Below are 23,690 nucleotides of genomic sequence, written 5' to 3'. Positions count from 1 at the left end.
TGAAAACACCACAAAAACGTGACAAAGCGACTAAAAATAGATGAAAACACCACAAAAACACGACAGAACGACTAAAAACACCACAAAAACGCGACAGAACGACTAAAAACAGATGAAAACAACACAGAAACGTGACAAAACGACTAAAAACAGACACAAAACACCACAAAAACACGACAAAACAACTAAAAACAGATGAAAACACCACAAAAACACGACAAAACGACTAAAAACAGATGAAAACACCACAAAAACGTGACAAAACGACTAAAAACAGATGAAAACACCACAAAAACATGACAAAACGACTAAAAACAGATTAAAACACCACAAAAATGACTAAAAACAGATGAAAACAGATGAAAACACCACAAAAACACAAAAACGACTAAAAACAGATGAAAACACCACAAAAACACGACAGAACGACTAAAAACACCACAAAAACGCGACAGAACGACTAAAAACAGATGAAAACAACACAGAACCGTGACAAAACGACTAAAAACAGACACAAAACACCACAAAAACACGACAAAACAACTAAAAACAGATGAAAACACCACAAAAACACGACAAAACGACTAAAAACAGATGAAAACACCACAAAAACGTGACAAAACGACTAAAAACAGATGAAAACACCACAAAAACATGACAAAACGACTAAAAACAGATTAAAACAACACAAAAACGTGACAAAACGACTAAAAACAGAAGAAAACACCACAAAAACGTGACAAAACGACTAAAAATAGATGAAAACAACACAAAAACGTGACAAAACGACTGAAAACAGATGAAAACACCACAAAAACATGACAAAGCGACTACAAACTGATGAAAACACCACAAAATCGTGACAAAACGACTAAAAACAGATGAAAACACCACAAAACGACTAAAAACTGATGAAAACACCCAAAAAACACGACAAAACGACTAAAAACAGATGAAAACACCACAAAAACACGAAAAAACGACTAAAAACAGATGAAAACACCACAAAAACATGACAAAACGACTAAAAACAGATGAAAACACCACAAAAACACGACAAAACGACTAAAAACAGATGAAAACACCACAAAAACACGACAAAACGACGTAAAACAGATGAAAACACCACAAAAACGACTAAAAACGACTAAAAACAGATGAAAACACCACAAAAACGTGAAAAAACAACTAAAAACAGATGAAAACACCACAAAAACAAGACAAAACGACTAAAAACTGATGAAAACACCAGAAAAACACGACAAAACGACTAAAAACAGATGAAAACACCACAAAAACACAACAAAACGACTAAAAACAGATGAAAACACCACAAAAACGTGACAAAACGACTAAAAACAGATGAAAACACCACAAAACGACTAAAAACTGATGAAAACAGCCAAAAAACACGACAAAACGACTAAAAACAGATGAAAACACCACAAAAACATGAAAAAACGACTAAAAACAGATGAAAACACCACAAAAACACGACAAAACGACTAAAAACAGATGAAAACACCACAAAAACGTGACAAAACGATTAAAAACAGATGAAAACACCACAAAAACGTGAAAAAACAACTAAAAACAGATGAAAACACCACAAAAACGTGAAAAAACAACTAAAAACAGATGAAAACACCACAAAAACACGACAAAATTACTAAAAACAGACACAAAAACACCACAAAAACGACTAAAAAAAGATGAAAACACCACAAAAACAAGACAAAACAACTAAAAACAGATGAAAACACCACAAAACGACTAAAAACAGATGAAAACACCACAAAAACATGACAACACGACTAAAAACAGATGAAAACACCACAAAAACGTGACAAAACGACTTAAAACAGATGAAAACACCACAAAAACATGACAAAACGACTAAAAACAGATGAAAAACACCACAAAAACACGACAAAACGACTAAAAACAGATGAAAACACCACAAAAACATGAAAAAACAACTAAAAACAGATGAAAACACCACAAAAACATGACAAAACGACTAAAAACAGATGAAAACACCACAAAAACACGACAAAACGACTAAAAACAGATGAAAACACCACAAAAACAAGACAAAACAACTAAAAACAGATGAAAACACCCAAAAAACACGACAAAACGACTAAAAACAGATGAAAACACCACAAAAACAAGACAAAACAACTAAAAACAGATGAAAACACCCAAAAAACACGACAAAACGACTAAAAACAGATGAAAACACCACAAAAACATCACAAAACGACTAAAAACAGATGAAAACACCACAAAAACGATTAAAAACTGATGAAAACACCCAAAAAACACGACAAAACGACTAAAAAACAGATGAAAACACCACAAAACGACTAAAAACAGATGAAAACACCACAAAAACATCACAAAACGACTAAAAACTGATGAAAACACCCAAAAAACACTACAAAAGGACTAAAAACAGATGAAACCACCACAAAAACATGAAAAAACAACTAAAAACAGATGAAAACACCACAAAAACACGACAAAATGACTAAAAACAGATGATAACACCACAAAAACACGACAAAACGACTAAAAACAGATGAAAACACCACAAAAACACGACAAAACGACTAAAAACAGATGAAAACACCACAAAAACACGACAAAACGACTTAAAACAGATGAAAACACCATAAAAACATGACAAAACGACTAAAAACAGATGAAAACACCACAAAAACACGACAAAACGACTAAAAACAGATGAAAACACCACAAAAACATGACAAAACGACTAAAAACAGATGAAAACACCACAAAAACACGACAAAACGACTAAAAACAGATGAAAACACCACAAAAACATGACAAAACGACTAAAAACAGATGAAAACACCACAAAAACATGACTAAACGACTAAAAACAGATGAAAACACCACAAAAACACGACAAAACGACTAAAAACAGATGAAAACACCACAAAAACACGACAAAATGACTAAAAACAGATGATAACACCACAAAAACACGACAAAACGACTAAAAACAGATGAAAACACCACAAAAACACGACAAAACGACTAAAAACAGATGAAAACACCACAAAAACGTGACAAAACGACTTAAAACAGATGAAAACACCATAAAAACATGACAAAACGACTAAAAACAGATGAAAACACCACAAAAACACGACAAAACGACTAAAAACAGATGAAAACACCACAAAAACATGACAAAACGACTAAAAACAGATGAAAACACCACAAAAACACGACAAAATCACTAAAAACAGATGAAAACACCACAAAAACATGACTAAACGACTAAAAACAGATGAAAACACCACAAAAACACGACAAAATCACTAAAAACAGACACAAAACACCACAAAAACATGACAAAACGACTAAAAACAGATGAAAACACCACAAAAACATGACAAAAACAACTAAAAACTGATGAAAACACCACAAAAACATGACAAAACGACTAAAAACAGACACAAAACACCACAAAAACATGACAAAACGACTAAAAACAGATGAAAACACCACAAAAACATGACAAAACGACTAAAAACGGATGAAAACACCACAAAAACACGACAAAACGACTAAAAACAGATGAAAACAACACAAAAACACGACAAAATCACTAAAAACAGATGAAAACACCACAAAAACATGACAAAACGACTAAAAACAGACACAAAACACCACAAAAACATGACAAAACGACTAAAAACAGATGAAAACACCACAAAAACATGACAAAACGACTAAAAACAGACACAAAACACCACAAAAACACGACAAAACGACTAAAAACAGATGAAAACACCACAAAAACACGACAAAACGACTAAAAACAGATGAAAACACCACAAAAACGTGACAAAACGACTTAAAACAGATGAAAACACCATAAAAACATGACAAAACGACTAAAAACAGATGAAAACACCACAAAAACACGACAAAACGACTAAAAACAGATGAAAACACCACAAAAACATGACAAAACGACTAAAAACAGATGAAAACACCACAAAAACACGACAAAATCACTAAAAACAGATGAAAACACCACAAAAACATGACTAAACGACTAAAAACAGATGAAAACACCACAAAAACACGACAAAATCACTAAAAACAGACACAAAACACCACAAAAACATGACAAAACGACTAAAAACAGATGAAAACACCACAAAAACATGACAAAAACAACTAAAAACTGATGAAAACACCACAAAAACATGACAAAACGACTAAAAACAGACACAAAACACCACAAAAACATGACAAAACGACTAAAAACAGATGAAAACACCACAAAAACATGACAAAACGACTAAAAACGGATGAAAACACCACAAAAACACGACAAAACGACTAAAAACAGATGAAAACAACACAAAAACACGACAAAATCACTAAAAACAGATGAAAACACCACAAAAACATGACAAAACGACTAAAAACAGACACAAAACACCACAAAAACATGACAAAACGACTAAAAACAGATGAAAACACCACAAAAACATGACAAAACGACTAAAAACAGACACAAAACACCACAAAAACACGACAAAACGACTAAAAACAGATGAAAACACCACAAAAACACGACAAAACGACTAAAAACAGATGAAAACACCACAAAAACGTGACAAAACGACTTAAAACAGATGAAAACACCATAAAAACATGACAAAACGACTAAAAACAGATGAAAACACCACAAAAACACGACAAAACGACTAAAAACAGATGAAAACACCACAAAAACATGACAAAACGACTAAAAACAGATGAAAACACCACAAAAACACGACAAAATCACTAAAAACAGATGAAAACACCACAAAAACATGACTAAACGACTAAAAACAGATGAAAACACCACAAAAACACGACAAAATCACTAAAAACAGACACAAAACACCACAAAAACATGACAAAACGACTAAAAACAGATGAAAACACCACAAAAACATGACAAAAACAACTAAAAACTGATGAAAACACCACAAAAACATGACAAAACGACTAAAAACAGACACAAAACACCACAAAAACATGACAAAACGACTAAAAACAGATGAAAACACCACAAAAACATGACAAAACGACTAAAAACGGATGAAAACACCACAAAAACACGACAAAACGACTAAAAACAGATGAAAACAACACAAAAACACGACAAAATCACTAAAAACAGATGAAAACACCACAAAAACATGACAAAACGACTAAAAACAGACACAAAACACCACAAAAACATGACAAAAGGACTAAAAACAGATGAAAACACCACAAAAACATGACAAAACGACTAAAAACAGATGAAAACACCACAAAAACACGACAAAATCACTAAAAACAGATGAAAACACCACAAAAACATGACAAAAACAACTACAAACTGATGAAAACACCACAAAAACATGACAAAACGACTAAAAACAGATGAAAACAGCACAAAAACACGACAAAACGACTAAAAACAGATGAAAACACCATAAAAACATGTCAAAATGACTAAAAACAGATGAAAAACACCACAAAAACGACTAAAAACTGTTGAAAACGGCACAAAAACGCAGAGAAAACAAGATGGCCGACTGGAGGGATGAAAGGGCAGCACAGTAAACTCTTCATAATAAATCTTTTATTAGGATCTGGTTGTTGGAAACGTCACACAGCCCGGTGTTACAGCAGACAGGTACATGTGGTCAGTCAGGTCGACAGGTGAGGGCGGAGCTTACTCAGTTAGGGGGGGGGGGCAGGTCTGTGGGCCGCACCAACAAGAGGGTCAAAGGTCAAAGAGGGAGGAAGTCAGACGGGCAGCAGGACGCCGAACATACAACCGCCTGAGCCCAGAAACACGTTGGTATAAGTCCCTCCGCTCGATCTTACCCTTGTTATTGGCGTCTGCACGCGTTTTGTGGTTTTGAACGCCAATAACAAGGGTAACTTAGGGCGCACTCCCACTGTGCCTCCGTACCGTGCCCATACACGCTTTACGGCTAAAGTCTGGTTCCTTTGATCAGTGTGAGTGCAACAGTACCACGTCTAGGAGCGGCACGCTTGCCGTCCACGGTCCGTTTGGGAGAGGTGGGCTTTAGTAAAGCATGTTTGCACGTGGGCCTGGAGGGGGGGACAAGGACCCTAAAGCACGGGGCACGGGACGGAGGCACAGTGGGAGGGCGCCCTTAAACGACCGTCTGAGCCCAGGAACACGTTGGCGTGTCGGCGTCCTGCTCACAGCGAAACCACAAACACGTCCAGGTGTGTTAAAAGAACACCGGTACTTTTCATTTGTACAAAATTCCAGAGCGGCCCCGTGAGATTCGAACCCGTCCAGAACGGCGTCGGGTTGAACTGAACGGACTCTGGCGCCAGACACTTCCTCTCAAACGTATCCTACGTTAAACCTACGTGATCCAAACCCCCTTTGCTTTGTCCCGCGCTACAGCGGCTCACAGTTCACCGCGCTCAGAGCTCCGTACGAGCGCTCGACGCGGCGGCGGCAGCAAAGACACGTCACAACATTCGGGGTGTGGTGGCGTCCAACCTTGATATTTCACATCATTGCACAAACATTTCCCTTCGTCCGCTGCGTAAAATCCGTCCGCGGGGAGGAGAACACGTGCACCTGCCACCGAAGTCGCTCCAGCTGAGATCTCAAACGTCCGTTGTGGAGACGGCGCTCCCACTCTGATGCAGAGTCGGCTCACGGGCTCTTAGCGCGGGGTTAGCGCGCACGTTGACGGGTTGACTTCCTCCCGTTTGAAGCGAGAGTCCAGGTGAGGTGCACTCGATCAGTCCGTTAGTGTGTGTTTGGAAATGTGACGAGTCATCAGCAGCTTCTAAAAACGCCGATTCCAGTGTGAAAAACGCACGAGTCAGCGACAAATCAACAGGAAATAGAGAAGAAGAAGAAGAAGAAGAAAGAAAAAGAGTCAGGCACATAAATAAACAGCCTCTCAGAGCGTGGCCGCAAACTACACGCCGTTGTGCCTTTGGGCAAGTGTTCTGTCCAGCAGCCGTCGACATGGACGCTCAAACCAGACGATCGACCCGCACTCGAGCTCGTGGTTACGCGCCCGTGTTCGTTCGCCTCCATTTTGAATCCTAGAAGTGTGCAGCGGGATGGTGGTGCGACGCCATTTGCCCGCTGCTGGTTTTGTCCCTCAGCATCGTCAGCGCCGTGTTGGAAAAGTCCCGCAGGACGTCCACGGTCTCCCGCTGCAGCAGCAGGGACTCCTGCACGAACTCCTGCTGGCTCTCCACCAGCAGCTGGACCGACTGGGCCAGCACCTCCAGGGACTGGGACACGGAGGTCAGGAGCATCCTGCTGGCCCGCTGCTGCTGGAGACTCTGCGAGGCCATCTGCGCCACGTGGTCGTGGGCCCTGCGGGGGGACACGCCGGACGGGAGAGGGTCTGCTGGGTTCGAGCCCGAGGCGGAGAGATGATGGGAGGAGAGGGCCGAGGAGAAGGGAGAGGGTTGAGAGTTGGAAGAGGAGGTCGCTGTAGAAGCAACAGGAGAGGAAGATACAGCAGCAGGAGGAGGAGGAAGAGGAGGAGGAGGGATGGAGGAAGGTGGGGGTGCAGGGTTAGAGGGGCCGGGATTGGCTGAGGATGACGGAGCAGGAGGAGGAGCAAATGAGGAGGAAGGAGTAGGGAGGGAGGAGGCAGTGACGTTGGAGCTCGTGGGGGGCGTTGGAGGAGGAGGAGCAGAGGACGAGGCGGTGTCCGGATCAGACGCCGCAGGAAAACCAGAGGAGGTGGAGGCGACCGACGAAGAGGGTCCAGGTGGAGGTCTGGGGGAGGTGTGGTTCTGGGCGGGGTTGTGGTTCTGGCTGTTGGTGCGGGAGTAGGTGTGGACCGGCTTCATCCTCAGCAGCGCGTTGTCGGGCAGGGGGTCCAGGGAGGTGGAGGAGGGCGGAGGGAGAGAGGACGGGTAGGAGGAGAACATGGAGTCGTCGTTTTCTTCAAAGTCAAGGCCGCAATCTGGAAGATGACGGACAGACAAGGGACAGAACGCGTCTTTAGTTTCACACAAACTCATGATGTGGTAGAAGACGTCAGACGTGAAAGAGTCAGAGTGGAGTGTGTTGGAAACAAAGGTCACATGGTTGTTAAACTACGGTCTCACCTCCATCGTCGGCCAGGTCGAATTCAGGCGAGGAGTGGAAGAGATCGCCTGCAAAACATCATCGAGCAGACGTCATTTTTGGGGGGAAAACACAGACAAACAGCGAAACATGCACCCTGAAATAACCACGTTTGATGCCTGATTAAAGCCGTAACAGACAAAACAACCAGACAGCGGTGCACGTTATTGTTTTTTACTTTTATAAGAAGTAAGAACAAGATGGCGGCGGGTCCAGGCGCAGCGACCCCGGGCTCTACAAGTTCTTTTGCAGCAACTTTGTGTTTATTTTGGTATTTTATATTTTGCTTTTAATACTTTTAAAGCTGCTTAAGTGTTTTGTTGTCCTAAAAAACAAACGATGACAATAAAGATCTACATCTAAGAACGCACCCTGAGCTGCATTTTATGTTATGAAAGACGCTAAGGGAATAAAAGTTTATATTATATTATTATTTAAGTGACAAGAGTGTGAACTTTATGGGGAGAAGTTCAGCATCCGTGAGGAACTCGGAGTAGAGCCGCTGCTCCTTTGCGTTGAAAGGAGCCAGTTGAGGTGGTTCAGGATCATCTGGTAAGGATGAACCCTGGGCGCCTCCCTAGGGAGGTGTTCCAGGCACGTCCAGCTGGGAGGAGGCCTCGGGGAAGACCCAGGACCAGGTGGAGAGATTAGATCTCCACACTGGCCTGGGAACGCCTCAGGATCCCCCAGTTAGAGCTGGTTAATGTGGCCCGGGAAAGGGAAGTTTGGGGTCCCCTGCTGGAGCTGCTGCGCCCGAGACCCGACCCCGGATAAGAGGCTGAAGATGAGATGAGTGTGAACTTTAAGATTTTCAGGGAATAGTATGAAACAAGCACAAATATTTGCAATTTAACCAGTCGAGATATCACGTGGTTATGTCCCAACAGGCGCACAGGAAATGACCTCAGAACCGCCGTAGGCCTCGTGCTCGTACACGTGCGCACGCTCGTGCTCGTACACGTGCAAACGTGCTTTACTAAAGCCCACCTCTCCCAAACGGGCCGTGGACGGCAAGCGTGCCGCTCCTAGACGTGGTACGGTTGCACTCACACTGGTCAGAGGAACCAGACTTTAGCCGTGAAACCTGTTTGGGCACGGTACAGAGGCACAGTGGGAGTGCACCCTTAGAGTGCATACTATGTTTTGTGCTGGAATGAGGGCGAACTATTTTGGAAGAGTTGGTATTTTCTTCATGTTGTCTTGAAAAATAAAGTTTTATTTCACTATGTGTCTCCTTCCTACTTTGAATCATACGCATAAAAAATACGCAAATGACTCGTCACTTCTAATAAACGTGATAGAAGGTGTGAGGTACACAGACAGAAGGACCGCAGCGTCACTGAAGGACGGCAGTGTAACTGACGCAGACTCCACTCACCACCATAATCTTTCTCCGGTGAGGACAGAGGGGAGAAGTCGTAGGCGCCTCCTCCTCCGGGTATGGACTGGGAACTGTCCGTCAGGCTGAGGTAGGAGAAGGGGGCCTGGTTCGGGGCGGGACCTTTACCGTAGAGCTTCGAAAAGTCTTCGCCCTCCTCGAGGTCCAGATCGCTGTCGCCACCTGAGAACCCGACACACGGGGACAAGTTAAAGAAGGAGAAACGCAGACACGCCACACTGTTTTTATTCACGCTGAAACTAAAAAGAAAAAGAAACAACAAATCCACACAGACACAATAATGAAGCCAACGGAGACGCTAACGCTCTCTTACAGCCAAATGTTTTGGTGCTGCGTTTCACGTGTAGGGACTCTAATCCTGCTCCTGGAGGGGTTTGCCGAAGAAAATGCCGTTTGAACGTGTTGAGGAAGACCCACTCTTCCACTGAGTCAGTCACCAACGCGTCCAAACGGCATTTTCTTCCCACTAATGCTGCTCCAAATAACATCATCACCTGCAGAGGTCCCCTCCTCTCCAACTCACATGGATCAGATTAATACGTTGAATAAAGCAGTTTCGGTTTAAAAAAACAAAACAGCCTCTTTTTTCGGGCCGGCTGTGGCTCAGAGAAAGAGCGGGTCGTCTTCCATTCAAGAGATCGGTGGTTCGATCCTCCTGTCTGCATGTCGAAGTGTCTGCGCACGGGTGTGTAAATGTGGTGTGAATGGTTACATTAGATTAGGTGGTCTGTAGATGTCCACCGCCATCAGTGTGAATGTCTGTTTGAGCTGGTGCATGTGACAAACACTGAAAGCGCCTTGAGTCGTCAGAAGTCTAGAATTACTCCATACATGGTTAATCAACAAAAAAAAACTGTCTCCATGGCTTATTTGGTGGCTTTTCACACCGGAAAAAGACCACGGGGTCCAGTTTTGCTGGAATTGCAGCAAAACTGACGGAGCAGCGTGTTTTTGTTTTGCATGGATCGGGAACTAAAGTGATTATTTAAGCCCCGGTTGATGACAGAAAGACCCTAAGAGTCTAAAACAACGCGGATATATAAGCAGCGAGCGTCTCCTCACCTCCTCTGGGACTCATCATCAGTATCTTATGGACCATCCGCTCCACGGGGCCCATGTTCTTCTTCCTCACTTGGCTCGGGCCCCGAAGGGCCACGAAGCGCCGCCTCCCGTCACACTTGAGGTCCGCCCACTTCTTCATGATCTGACGCACCTGGGAGAGGAAAAACGCCATTTAATAGAGTCTTCTATAGCCACACAATATTATATTTCCATACATCCTTTTCCTCTGCTGAAGCTTCAAACTGGTGCTGAAACAATAATGATTACCGTATTCTCCGCACTATAAGTTGCACCTAAAAACCTTCAAATGTCTCAGTGCTCCTTATAATCCGGTGCTCCTTATATATGGACCAATATTGAGCCACAACAGGTCTCCAACTACGGTGAGCAGCCGCCGACTCTATTTTCCCCCGTAGAAGAAGTAACGCGCGGTGCATGTTGAGATATACGACTGCGTGAAGCGTGCCGTTTCATTTCCATGTGTGTGTTTGTGTAAAGAGCCCAAAATGGCTCCTGTTAAGAGACACGCTTACGACGCAGAGTTTACACTCAAGGCCATTAGTCACGCAGTAGAACACGGGAATAGAGCAGCAGCGCTAGCCAACACTATCCAGCTGCAGAACCGGAGCACGAGCCCCTCACTTGACACAAGCCCCTTGCTTGACGGAAGTGACGCAAAAGTTGTTTCTTCAGGTGAGGGGCTTGTGCTCCGGGTCTGCAGCTGGATGCTACTCGCTCTAGCACGTAAACTTAACATCAATGAATTAAGAGGTGGTCCTTAACGTAACCCCAGCCTCGACTGTAGCGTCTGTTCTATGCGCCTTATAGTGCGGAAAATACGGTAAGTATTTATATATGATACAGACGTCACTTTTTCCTCTGACGCATGTGACGGATACTTTTCACTCTCTTTAAATATTTAAAGTCAAAATGATTAAGAATCAACACAGTAAAGCAACAACACGGGCTAATGGCTCATCCTTTGGGACCCAAACTACTGTCAACTATTAATATTAACATTAACTTCTCTTGTTTTAGCTTCTTAAATGTGAATATTTTCTGGTTTCTGTGAAAATAAACTCAATATATTTGAGTTGTGGACAAAACAAGACATCAGAGGACGTCATTTTGGGCTTTGGGAACCAGTGATCCACAGTTTTTCACCATTTTCTGACATTTTATAAAGCAAACAACTCATCAATTACCGTATTTTCCGCGTTATAAGGCGCATAGAACAGACGCTACAGTGGAGGCTGGGGTCACGTTCTGCATCCATTAGATGGAGCTGCTCTAAAGGGAATGTCAACACAACAGTCAGGGGAGGTCGTCTTGTTGCTTCCTCCACTTCGGCACCATTGATTGGTTCATGTTAAACTCTCTGGCTGCTGCTCTGTTCCCGTGTTCTACTGCGTGACTAATGGCCTTGAGTGTAAACTCTGCGTCGTAAGCGTGTCTCTTAACAGGAGCCATTTTGGGCTCTTTACACAAACACACACATGGAAATGAAACGGCACGCTTCACGCAGTCGTATATCTCAACATGCACCGCGCGTTACTTCTTCTACGGGGAAAATAGAGTCGGCGGCTGCTCACCGTAGTTGGAGACCTGTTGTGGCTTAATATTGGTCCATATATAAGGAGCACCGGGTTATAAGGAGCACTGTCGGCTTTGGAGACATTTGAAGGTTTTTAGGTGCGCCTATAGTGCAGAAAATACGGTAATCATGAAAAAGGGTGAACAGATGAATCAGAATGAAATAGTCCTGAGCTGCAGCCACGTTAACAGGACAAATGTTTATATTTCTTATGAATTAATGGACAATTTTACCGTGAAAGGGTTTCAATAAACTATTCAAATGACGTGTTTGGTTCACAGCCCGTTGCTGAATGCATGTTGTGCTTGTTTGTTTAAGTGGTTGCAGGTTAAACCGTACAGGTGACGCGGGTTACACACAAGCATCAGCGTTAATAAATGACCAACCTCTCTGTGGTTCTCTCCCAGGCCGTTGATCTGATTGGTGATTTCAGTCCAGGTCTGTTTCTTGGTCTCAGCCGACACTCCCTGGTTGAACTTCTCTGCAGGGAGAGACAAACGATGACACGTCGGTTTAACAGATCAATACAGTGGAGGTCGCTCCGCTCATGATCTCCCTCTGCTGGTAGAACAGCTGACATGCAGCGTCCACAGCACATTAAGTCAGCATCTGTTCAAAGCCACACCCGTCATCTGGACTACAACCGCAAGTAAAGCTTGACTTCGAGGAGGCACAGAATGAATCTGCATCATCTGAATTATTGTGTCCAGCAGGGGCCTGAAATGATGAAGCACGAGCATTCAAAGGCTGCAGGACATCCAGACGAGTGCTGCCAGGATCCTGATGAGGCTACGCAAACACGAGCACAGCACCCCCGTCCTGAAACCTCTCCACTGGCTCCCTGTCCCACTCAGAACTGAGTCCAAGGTCCCTCTCCTCACCTACCAATGCCCCCCTATACCTGGAGGAACTCCTCACCACCCAGACCTCCTCACCCTCCGTTCTGGTTCCTCAAACTTTACTGCTGCTACACTTACACTGTCACTTTATATCACCACTACATCACTTTATTTATTTATTAATGGTTTACTGTAACTATCTGCTGATACACTTACTGTGCTTTAGGAAATGCTGCTACATTTCACTGTGGTTTACTGTAACTTAGTTCTGTAGGACATGCTGCTACATTTTTTACATTTTTAACACTTATAACTTATCGCTCCTTCTCACTTATCTAGTTTGTACTTATTTTATTTCACATGCTGCTAAACTGCACGCTGCGTATTGTTGTATATTGTATATACCTACGCTTAACCACGACGTCTGTTGCACTCTGTCACACTTGGTTCATTGCTTGATTTATCTGACGTTAGCTTTATTTTGATTTGATTTATGTTTATGCTTATTGTTACTCTGATCCTTTTCCGCCTTTGTATCGAAACTGTTGCAAAATAATTTCCCTCAGGATAAATAAAGCTTCTTGAATCTGAATCTGAATCTTGAATCTCAAACACTCTCCAAGTCCCCAGAACAAAGCTCTGCACCACGGGTGATCGGGCCTTTTCCTCTGGTGCTTCGAGGTTATGGAGCGCCCTCCCTGACGGCCCCGCAGACTACACACACTTTTAAAAAAAGAGCTGAAAACCTTCCTGTTCACCAAAGCATTTTGATAAATGTCTTTTAAATGTTCCTGTTCTGACTTATTTCTTATTTTTCTTGTTACCTTTCATTTTTATGTTGTTTCTATTCTGCTCTGTAAAACTTTGTTGAATGTAAAGTGCAATACAAATAAAATGTATTATTATTATTGTTATTTCTGCCACAGAGAGAGTTCTTAAAATTAAAGTCAAACTTATACAAAAAGTACAAAAGATGCACTCGTGTTAAGAGGTTGCGTCAAACTGAATATTTTCCGTCATTGATGCAGATGTTTTTTGAACGGTGAGGGAAAAATCAGAAGTTCATCCGTCATTTTGACAAGTTAAAACACTCAAAACACGTTTACATGCAGTTTAAAAACCTGACTATATTCGGATTAAGGCAACACTTTTGTCAAACACCATGTAAGCACTGTACGCCGGGTAAAATCACAGTTAACAGACCGAGAGCTAACTCCTTTAGCAATCAGAGTATTCATGCAAGTAAAACAGGTTATCCGGAGTAATATGGGGTTTCACGTCTGCACACGCTCCGTAGATTATAACTACACGTGCAAACGTTCTTTACTAAAGCCCACCTCTCCCAAACGGGCCTAGACCAGCAAACCGTGCCGCTCCTAGACGCGGTACGGTTGCACTCAAAGGAACCAGACTTTAGCCGTGAAACGTGCTTGGGCACGGTACGGATGGACAGTGGGAGTTCGCCCTTAGAAGCTACTGAGCATGTGCAGACGGGTGACCCCACCTGAACATAGACGCACTGAGCAGCACACCGTCTGCGTACAGATAGAAACGTTTAATAATTCAGTGTTTCCATCTGTACGCAGACGGAGTGTGAGAGCGTTTCATCCCTGTTTTGTTGTCGTCACGTAAACCTACGGCACGGTCGAATCCTCTGGAGGAAGGCGGCCGGTACTCACTGAGGAGGATGTATCTGTTCCTCTTCACGGCCTCCAGCAGCAGTTTGACCTCGGTGAAGGAGAACCTGGGTTTGGACCTCGACCCTCCTTTGGCTCCCCCCGCCCTGAACTCATCCTCGTCGTCACGCCACGGGGCCGACATGGCTCCTCTTCCTCCTCCTCTTCTTACAGCCCACTACAGCTCAGGTTGAGCCCAGTTTCACCGCCCCTCAGGACTGTCTGGTCCTGATCCACCTGCCAGTCTGGTCCTGATCCACCTGCCAGTCTGGTCCTGATCCACCTGCCAGTCTGGTCCTGATCCTCCTGCCAGTCTGGTCCTGATCCTCCTGTCTGACTGCACAGGGCCTGCAACAAAACAGGAAACATCAAGTGAAAATGTTAATTAAGTAAACACAAATAAGACACCGCTATAGTCTTTTGCATCTATTTTTAGTCATTTTGTGTTAATTCCCAGTCATTTAGCATCTATTCGTGGCAGTTTTGCATCCCTATAGTCATTATTTGTCACATGTTGGTCACTTTGTTTCTCTTTGTGCTGCTTTTATTTACATTTTTAGTTCTTTTGCACGTCTTTGTGATTGTTTTGCATCTATTTTTTGTAGTTTTACATTTCGAAGTCGTTGTTTTGTGCTAAATATCAGTCATTTAGCATCTATTCATGGCAGTTTTGCATCCCTATAGTCATTATTTGTATTTTTGTGCTCATTTTACTTGTTTTGTATGTCTTTTTGTGATTGCTTTGCATCCATTTTTTGCAGTTTTATGTTTCTAAGTTGTCATTTTGTGTTAATTCCCAGTCATTTAGCATCTGTTTGTGGCAGTTTTGCATCCCTACAGTCATTATTTGTCTCCTGTTGGTCATTTTGTTTCCCTTAGTGCTCATATAATACAGTTAATACTGTCAAAATGTGTAAGAAATGCACTTTTTTAACATTAACTGTTGAGGAAAAATAAAAAACAATTTTGTAAAATATTACAATAAAAATAAATACAATATAAAAGTAAAAAAATAAATAAAATGAATGTTTTAACACCTGTTTTATTTATATATTCAGATATAGAGGGAATGTATTGTTTGTAATGGACACATTTGTATTTACGAATTTAAATTTATGAAAATAAAATTTAATTTTTAAAAAATAAAATAAAATTGTGAACACTTAAACCAAACCGTACGTGTCCAAAAAAACCTTTAATTATTAAAAAATATTCGTTTTTAATTAACTATTAAATTGCGTTTTTTTGCTGTGCCCACGTGGTCCCCGCCTGAGCCAATCAGCGGCGTCTTCTCGTGTCTTTGTTGAGCTCGTGACTGCCTGCCTCTCCCCCTGCAGCTCGCGCCTGGCCGGCTCGCACATAAGCAGCAGCAGCGGCGACCAACCGTCCACACTCCGCCATCACCGAGCGACACCGGCCGTTAAACACACCCCGAACCCCGGCGACGATACGTGGATCCACCGCTGAGCTGAACCGCGCGTTTTAAAGGGGGAGGCGGCGTGTTGACGCAACGCTAGTCGAGATTAAAAAAAAAACACGAAAAACGGACGATTCGCGTCGTAAATTCGCGTTTTAACTACAACCGTCACCCGTTAATCCACGCCGAGTCACGCGTAGCTGTGTTTTAGCGAGAATTTACGGTGAAAAAAGCGGGAAATGTTAAAATAATTACCAGGGAAAATGGCGTTGTTCTCCCTCTCCTCCTCCTTCTTCTTCGTCGTCTTCCTCCGCGGTTCTCTCCCGAAAGTTCGGAGTGTCGAGAACAACACGACTGCGCAGACTCGAGAACAACGCGACTGCGCATGCCCCGCATTTTTTTTCCCTCTTCCCTCGAACGCGAAACATTTTTTTCAGCCCCCACTGCGCATGCGCGGCCCCAGCTGCACCAATCACACCCCATTTCATTAAAATTAATGCAAAAAAACCACTAATTAGACTGTTTTTATAAGTATTTAGAGGATTAATTTGATAAACCTCCCCACACACACCCCCAGTTTGACCTATATTAAATATATATATGTGTGTATCAATATCTATATATATGTAATTACCTGTTTATACGTAATGTCCATATCTGTTTATGTATAAGCATAAATGTTGTGTATAGTGTTTATTTGTGTATTTTTTTTAACGTTCGCTATTCTATCATGTGCTTATTTTGCCTACTCTAACATATTTTGTCTACTTTTATGCATATTTGTCTTTATACTTCACTATTTATGTAACTTGAGCTGCTGTAACGTCTGAATTTAGCCATAAAGTTCATTCTATTCTAATTAATTAACCCCCAGCCATGTTCATTTTAATCATTATTTATTCATAATTGTATTTTTATCACACTCTACATCCATAAACACGCGTTTCCAGCTGCACATTTGGTCTTGAATAGTGGCACGGAGGCCTCAGGAGGTCAACAAAGGTCATCAGTTCGTTATATACACAGATAAAAGTGGGTATTTCTAATGTGATCACACCGTGTAACACACACTGCGGTGTATGAGCTCTTAGCGTCTACGGTCTGCACTCTGCAAACAATGAAAAATGAACCAAACACACAAAAAAACAACGCAAAACACACAACTTCACGCTCGACAATTGGGATTCCTGTGAGTTGTGACTTCCAGCAGACGCCGTAATAACACATTCTTATAACGCCGTCATCCCTTCACCTCCATTTTCTATCAACACGGAGAAGAAAAGAAGATGGAGAGGCCGGGAGGACGGGGGGAGCAGGTTCCACATTTGACCGCTTGGTGACGCCAGAGAGCCTCCCCCGAGCACGAATGCGTGTTTTCCTGGCCGTGGCGCCTGCAGAGGGCGCCTCCACGCACGTGTTTCCCCCTCTGTGCAACATTTCAGGGAGGGATGAGGGAGGGGGGGGGGGAGTGTTGCACAGTGATGTTTGCATTGGGGAAGAAGTCAGCTGGTTGTTTTTGTGCACATATATTCTGCACACATGGAGGCGGTCGTTTTTTGAATGCACGCAGAAGCAGAAAGAGCACTCTGAGGTTTCTAACGCACGGACCCCACGGACCCCACGGACACCACGGACACCACGGAGGGGCCGGTGTTTGCTGTGTTGACTTCCACCTGTTTGTGAATTATTGTTATTATTATATCTGATTATTTGTCTTGATATCTGCTCTCTGCTGCTGCTGCTGCTGCTGCTGCAGTGACCCAGTTCCCCCGCAGGGATCATTACGGCGACACACTAAGCTGGGTCAGGACCCAAAGAACCAGGTCCAGGTCAGGACCCAAAGAACCAGGTCCAGGTCAGGACCCAAAGAACCAGGTCCAGGTCCAAGCGTGTGAAATGTGTTTCCTCAGGAGGGGGGCTGGAGTCTCCCTTAGAGAGAGGGGGAGAAGTTCAGCATCCGTGAGGAACTCGGAGTAGAGCCGCTGCTCCTTTGTGTTGAAAGGAGCCAGTTGAGGTGGTTCAGGATCATCTGGTCTGGATGAACCCTGGGCGCCTCCCTAGGGAGGTGTTCCAGGCACGTCCAGCTGGGAGGAGGCCTCGGGGAAGACCCAGGACCAGGTGGAGAGATTAGATCTCCACACTGGCCTGGGAACGCCTCAGGATCCCCCAGTTAGAGCTGGTTAATGTGGCCCGGGAAAGGGAAGTTTGGGATCCCCTGCTAAAGCTGCTGCCCCTGAGACCTGATCCAGGATCAGAGGCTGAAGATGATACGAGACTCTCTGCTGGGGGAGGGCAAATACGGCGTGTAGGTAAAGGGACCAAAGGCCTCGCGGTGTCACAGAGCTGTAGTGTAGTTATAGTTAAATAACATAAATAAAATAAAATAAATATCTCTTTGTGGCTATTTTGCATCCCTATAGTCATCATTTTGCTGTCTTTGGGGTCATTGTGCTCATTTTATATCCATTTTTAGATTTTTTGGCTCTATTTTTAGTTGTTTTACATCTATTTGTAATCATTTTGTGTCTATTTTCAGTCATTTAGCATCTCTTCGTGGCCATTTTGCATCCCTATAGTCATTATTCATCTCTTTGTGATTGTCATTTTTGGTCATTTAATGTCCAATTTTAGTGGTTTTAGATACATCTTTGTGATTATTTTGCATCTATTTTAGACATTTTATGTTTCTATGTCGTCATTTTACATCTATTTGTAATCATTTTGTGCGTCTATCTCATCATATTTTGTCTCTGTGCTCGTTTTGTGTCTATTTCGAGTCGTTTCGCTCGTCTTTGCGGTCATTTTATGTGCATATTTGGTTGTTTTGTTTGTCTCTGTAATCTATTTTTAGTCATTTTTTGTCTCCACGATGTCGTTTTGTGACTATTCCCAGTCATTTAGCATCTCTTCGTGGCCATTTTGCATCCCTGTAGTCACTATTTGTCTCTTTGTGATTGTCATTTTTGGTCACTTTTTCTCTTTGTGCTCATTTTCTGTCCATTTTTAGTTGTTTTATACGTCTTTGTGATTATTTTGCATCTATTTTTAGTTATTTAGCATCTTTTCTTTGTGGTTTTTCATCTAATTTTAGACATTTTCTGTTTCTATGTGGTCTTTTTGTTTCTCTCTGGGGTCATTTTACATCTATTTGTAATCATTTTGTGTCTCTATCTCATCATATTTTGTCTCTGTGCTCGTTTTGTGTCTATTTGAGTCGTTTCGCTCGTCTTTGCTGTCATTTTACGTCCATATTTTGTTGTTTTGTTTGTCTCTGTGATCTATTTTTAGTCATTTTTTGTCTCCACGATGTCGTTTTGTGACTATTCCCAGTCATTTAGCATCTCTTAGGGGCCATTTTGCATCCCTGTAGTCACTATTTGTCTCTTTGTGATTGTCATTTTTGGTCACTTTTCCTCTTTGTGCTCATTTTCTGTCCCTTTTTAGTTGTTTTCTATGTGTTTATGATTATTTTGCATCTATTTTTAGTTATTTAGCATCTTTTCTTTGTGGTTTTTCATCTAATTTTAGTCATTTTATGTTTCTATGTGGTCTTTTTGTTTCTCTCTGGGCTCATTTTACATCTATGTGTAATTGTAATTGTGTGTCTATGTCATCATATCTTGTCTCTGTGGTTGTTTTGTGTCTATTTTCAGTCATTTAGCATCTCTTCGTGGCCATTTTGCATCCCCATAGTCATTATTTTTGTCACTTTGTGCTCATTTTTTTCTCTTTGTGCTCATTTTCTGTCCCTTTTTGGTTGTTTTCTATGTGTTTATGATTATTTTGCATCTATTTTTAGTCATTTTACATCTTTTTGTGGTGGTTTTTCATCTAATTTTAGTCATTTTTTGCCTCCGGGTCATCGTTTTGTGACTATTTTCAGACATTTAGCATCTCTTCGTGGCCATTTTGCATCCCCTGTAGTCATTATTTTTGTCACTTTGTGCTCATTTTTGGTTGTTTTGTGTCCTTATGGTCATTTAGCATGTCTTTTTTTAAGAACACCTGGGCCCCTGACTTCCTGGGCCCCTGGACCCGTGCCCGTTCGGCCCGCTCAGTCATCCATCCGTGCTCTTTACAGGCATGAAAGCGTTTAAGCAGCAGCAACACGTTGGCGTGCGGCGTGCAGAAGAAGCAGCGTAGTGAATGCAGGTTGAAGGAGTAGAAAAGGAGTGAAGTGGAAGTGGAGCGCTCCGTCTATCGTTTCATGAGGTTGTTGGCTTTCTGGTTGGCGGCGTCGATGCGGGACACGTTGAGAATGGCCTGCAGAGACAAGAGGCGAGAAACAGGAGGCGTTAATAAGAACCTCAGGGACTGAACCGGCGCCGTGTCTCCCAGGTCCAAGTCCCCGAACACAACATCAGAGAGGATCTGTGTAACACACCTCGTGCACTTTGTCCTGACGGCGATTTAAAGGTTCATTATGAAAAACCTGAGTAAAGAAACGACCCACAACAGTGAAGAATAGGATTTAACCCTCGAATACGGACTTCACAGTGATCAGCGTCCTCCAGAAACCTCATTATTGTGTGACTTTATTTCTAATTTAGACACAAAATCATTCATTCATTCATTCATCTTCAGCCTCTTGTCCCTGTCGGGGTCTCGGGGGCTGGAGCCGATCCCAGCTGACATCGGGCGTGAGGCGGGGTCCACCCTGGACAGGACGCCAGTCTATCACAGGACACATAGAGACGAACAGAGACAGACAACCATTCACACCTACGGGTGATTTAGAGTCATCAATGAACCCAACACCTGCACGTCTTTGGACTGTGGGAGGGAACCGGAGAACCCGGAGAAAACCCACACAGACACGGGGACAACATGCAGACTCCACACAGAAGGGCCCCAGCCGGGATTCAGACCAGGAACTCTCTCGCTGTGAGGCGACAGTGCTAACCACCACAGCACCGCCCACAAAATCATTAAAATCCACGAGGCTTAAAAACACATTTATCTCGAAGGTTTTTAGCGACCACGTCGTAGAAAACGTAGAAAAAACGTAGAAAAAACTAAGGCTTCCATCTTTGCTGTCGTCACATTTGACGCTCATTAATGAGTCGTCACTTTATAAGACGTCCGGTGCAAAAACGAACTGACGATACGCGGCCATGCCATGGAGTATTGAGCCATACAGCCCGCGATGACGTCCTCACGGCGTACGTCTGCGACGACGTTATCTGCGATGGCGTCATCGCAGGCGTACGACGCGATAACGTCCTCACGTCATACGCTTGCGATGACGCCGTCACGTAGTACGCCTGCGATGACGTACGCCTGCGATGACGTACGCCTGCGATGACGTACGCCTGCGATGACGTCGTACGCCTGCGATGACGTCGTACGTCTGCGATGACGTTGTACGCCTGCGATGACGCCGTCACGTCGTACTCCTGCGGGGACGTCATCACGTCGTACGCCTACGATGACGTCCTCACGTCGTACGCCTGCGATGACGTTGTACGCCTGCGATGACGTTGTAACGCCTGCGATGACGTTGTACGCCTGCGAGGACGTCCTTTGCGTCGTACGCCGTCATCATATTACGGCTAACAACCAATCAGATGGCTTGATTCGAGCCGCCCTTTGACCCCGAACATAAGACGAGCCCTTTTCCAGCTCTCACGCTTCTCGCGTTGGCTTCATTTCCCGTATTTGCTGATTCTACGTTAAAAACTCAGTCACGCCACTTTCAGTCGAGTGAAACATCAATAAAACGCATCTGTTTGTTGATGTTTGGCGGTTTGTTGTCGTGGTAACGGGACAGCGGTTACCTTCCCCTGGATGCGCTCGATCTGGACGTTCTGCGTGTCGATCTCGTTGCCCATGTCCAGCGCCATGCTCTTCAGGTTCCCGATGATGCTGCCCACGTGAGTCAGGTTGTCCTCCATCTCGTCCTCACGGGCGTCGTTAGTCACCCTGACACACAGAAGAAGAAAGTGTGTGTGTGTGTGTGTGTGTGTGTGTGTGTGTGTGTGTGTGTGTGTGTGTGTGTGTGTGTGTGTGTGTGTGTGTGTGTGTGTGTGTGTGTGTGTGTGTGTGTGTGTGTGTGTGTGTGTGTGTGTGTGTAGATAGAAGTACTTTATTCAACCCTAATGCGGGAAAATCAGATTTTCCCGCATTGTTCAATGTGTGCTTTACTCCCCCTCGGCCCTCTCTTCGCAAAAGCCACCACAGAAGTGTCGTCGCAATACTTGTGTGTGTGGCATGATGGTGATCTGTAGGTGAAGACACTTCCACTGTGCCTCCGTACCGCGCCCAAACACGTTTCACAAGTAAAGTCTGGTTCCTTTGACCAGTGTGAGTGCAACCGTACCGCGTCTAGGAGCGGCACGCTTGCCGTCCACGGCCCGTTTGGGAGAGGTGGAGTACAAACGGGCCTGGAGGGGGGGACGAGGACCCTAAAGCACGGGGCACGGGACGGAGGCACAGTGGGAGGGCGCCCTTAGTGATCCACTCAGTAAAAGCAGGTTGTGTGTGTGTGTTTGTCCAGCTGCCCCGTGCCACTGATGACAGGTGGTGTTACGTTACACACAGCTGCCTCTACAAACACACAATACCTCCCATCTCTCTCTCTCTCTCTCTCTCTCTCTCTCTCTCTCTCGTCCTCTCTCTCTCTCTCTCTCTCTCTCTCTCTCTCTCTCTCTCTCTCCTCTCTCTCTCTCTCTCTCTCTCTCTCTCTCTCTCTCTCATCTCTCTCTCTCTCTCTCTCTCTCCCTCTCTCCCTCTCTCTCTCTCTCTCTCTCTCTCCCTCTCTCCCTCTCTCTCCCTCCCTCTCTCTCTCTCTCTCTCCCCCCCTCTCCCCCCCCCCTCTACCTCCGTATGTGTCCTCCGCTCATGATCATCTGCTCCCTCTCGTCGACGACTCGAGACGACGGGCGGCTGATTGGACACCACGCCGTCCTGCCCGAGGCTCCGCCCCACACGGCCTTGTAGGCGCCGCTCTCCTCGAAGGCCTTCAGTCTGAGAGAGAGACACAACTTCTGAAATGGGCTTTTATCGGGGTTCAGACCGGGAAATGTGACGCACACAGAACCGCACTGCACCCGTACGGGTCCTGGGAGGTCGGGGGTGGTCGGGGCACACGGCTGTTCACACAGACTTTACTCACTCGTGTCTATTTCACGCAGTTATTTTCACAGTGTGATGTAAAATTTGCAAGTGTACTGAAGTAAATCTTAATCTTACCCAGTGCATTAAATCTTGCATTAAATATTTAAGCATTACAATTATTTTAACAGATTTTTTGCTAAAAATTCAGATTAAAAAATGAAATATTCAAATTCAAATGCTAAAATTCAATGGGTAAAAAAATCAGTGTAACTTGATTTAAATCACAAATCAGGTAATTTTAGAAAACATCTGTGTCCAATAATACATATTAATTTCATATTTTTAATTTCTGTTAAATTTTCTGTCCAATTTTTGTTTATTTTTTGTTCATTTTTTTGTTCAATTTTTGTTCATTTTTGTTAAATTTTTGTTTATTTTTTGTTCAATTTTTGTTTATTTTTTGTT

General features: G+C 43.7%; 2 protein-coding genes across 2 annotated transcripts in view; both read right to left on the bottom strand.

The window, feature by feature from the left end:
- Window positions 1–5,682: 5,682 nt before the first annotated feature.
- LOC310947241 (uncharacterized protein) lies at window positions 5,683–16,520 on the bottom strand. The gene is made up of 7 exons (XM_083914006.1): window positions 16,425–16,520; window positions 14,756–15,100; window positions 12,624–12,718; window positions 10,644–10,794; window positions 9,561–9,743; window positions 8,164–8,211; window positions 5,683–8,018 (listed from the first exon to the last, which is right to left on the bottom strand). Exons 2-7 carry the CDS (start codon window positions 14,895–14,897, stop codon window positions 7,138–7,140), a joined length of 1,500 nt encoding a protein of 499 aa, XP_083770132.1. The 5' UTR covers window positions 14,898–15,100; window positions 16,425–16,520; the 3' UTR covers window positions 5,683–7,137.
- Window positions 16,521–18,440: 1,920 nt separating this feature from the next.
- LOC310947249 (synaptosomal-associated protein 25) overlaps window positions 18,441–23,690 on the bottom strand; it is a 20,028-nt gene continuing 14,778 nt past the window's right edge. The window contains 5 exon segments of the mRNA XM_083914017.1: window positions 18,441–20,432; window positions 21,947–22,091; window positions 22,989–23,050; window positions 23,052–23,083; window positions 23,086–23,135. Of these exon segments, the coding sequence (XP_083770143.1) occupies window positions 20,367–20,432; window positions 21,947–22,091; window positions 22,989–23,050; window positions 23,052–23,083; window positions 23,086–23,135 (355 nt within the window). The 3' untranslated portion in view covers window positions 18,441–20,366.

The sequence above is a fragment of the Echiichthys vipera genome, assembly GCF_963691815.1.
Source record: "Echiichthys vipera genome assembly, chromosome: 5".
Taxonomy (NCBI): domain Eukaryota; kingdom Metazoa; phylum Chordata; class Actinopteri; order Perciformes; family Trachinidae; genus Echiichthys; species Echiichthys vipera.
This window is presented reverse-complemented; position numbering and strand designations above follow the sequence as displayed.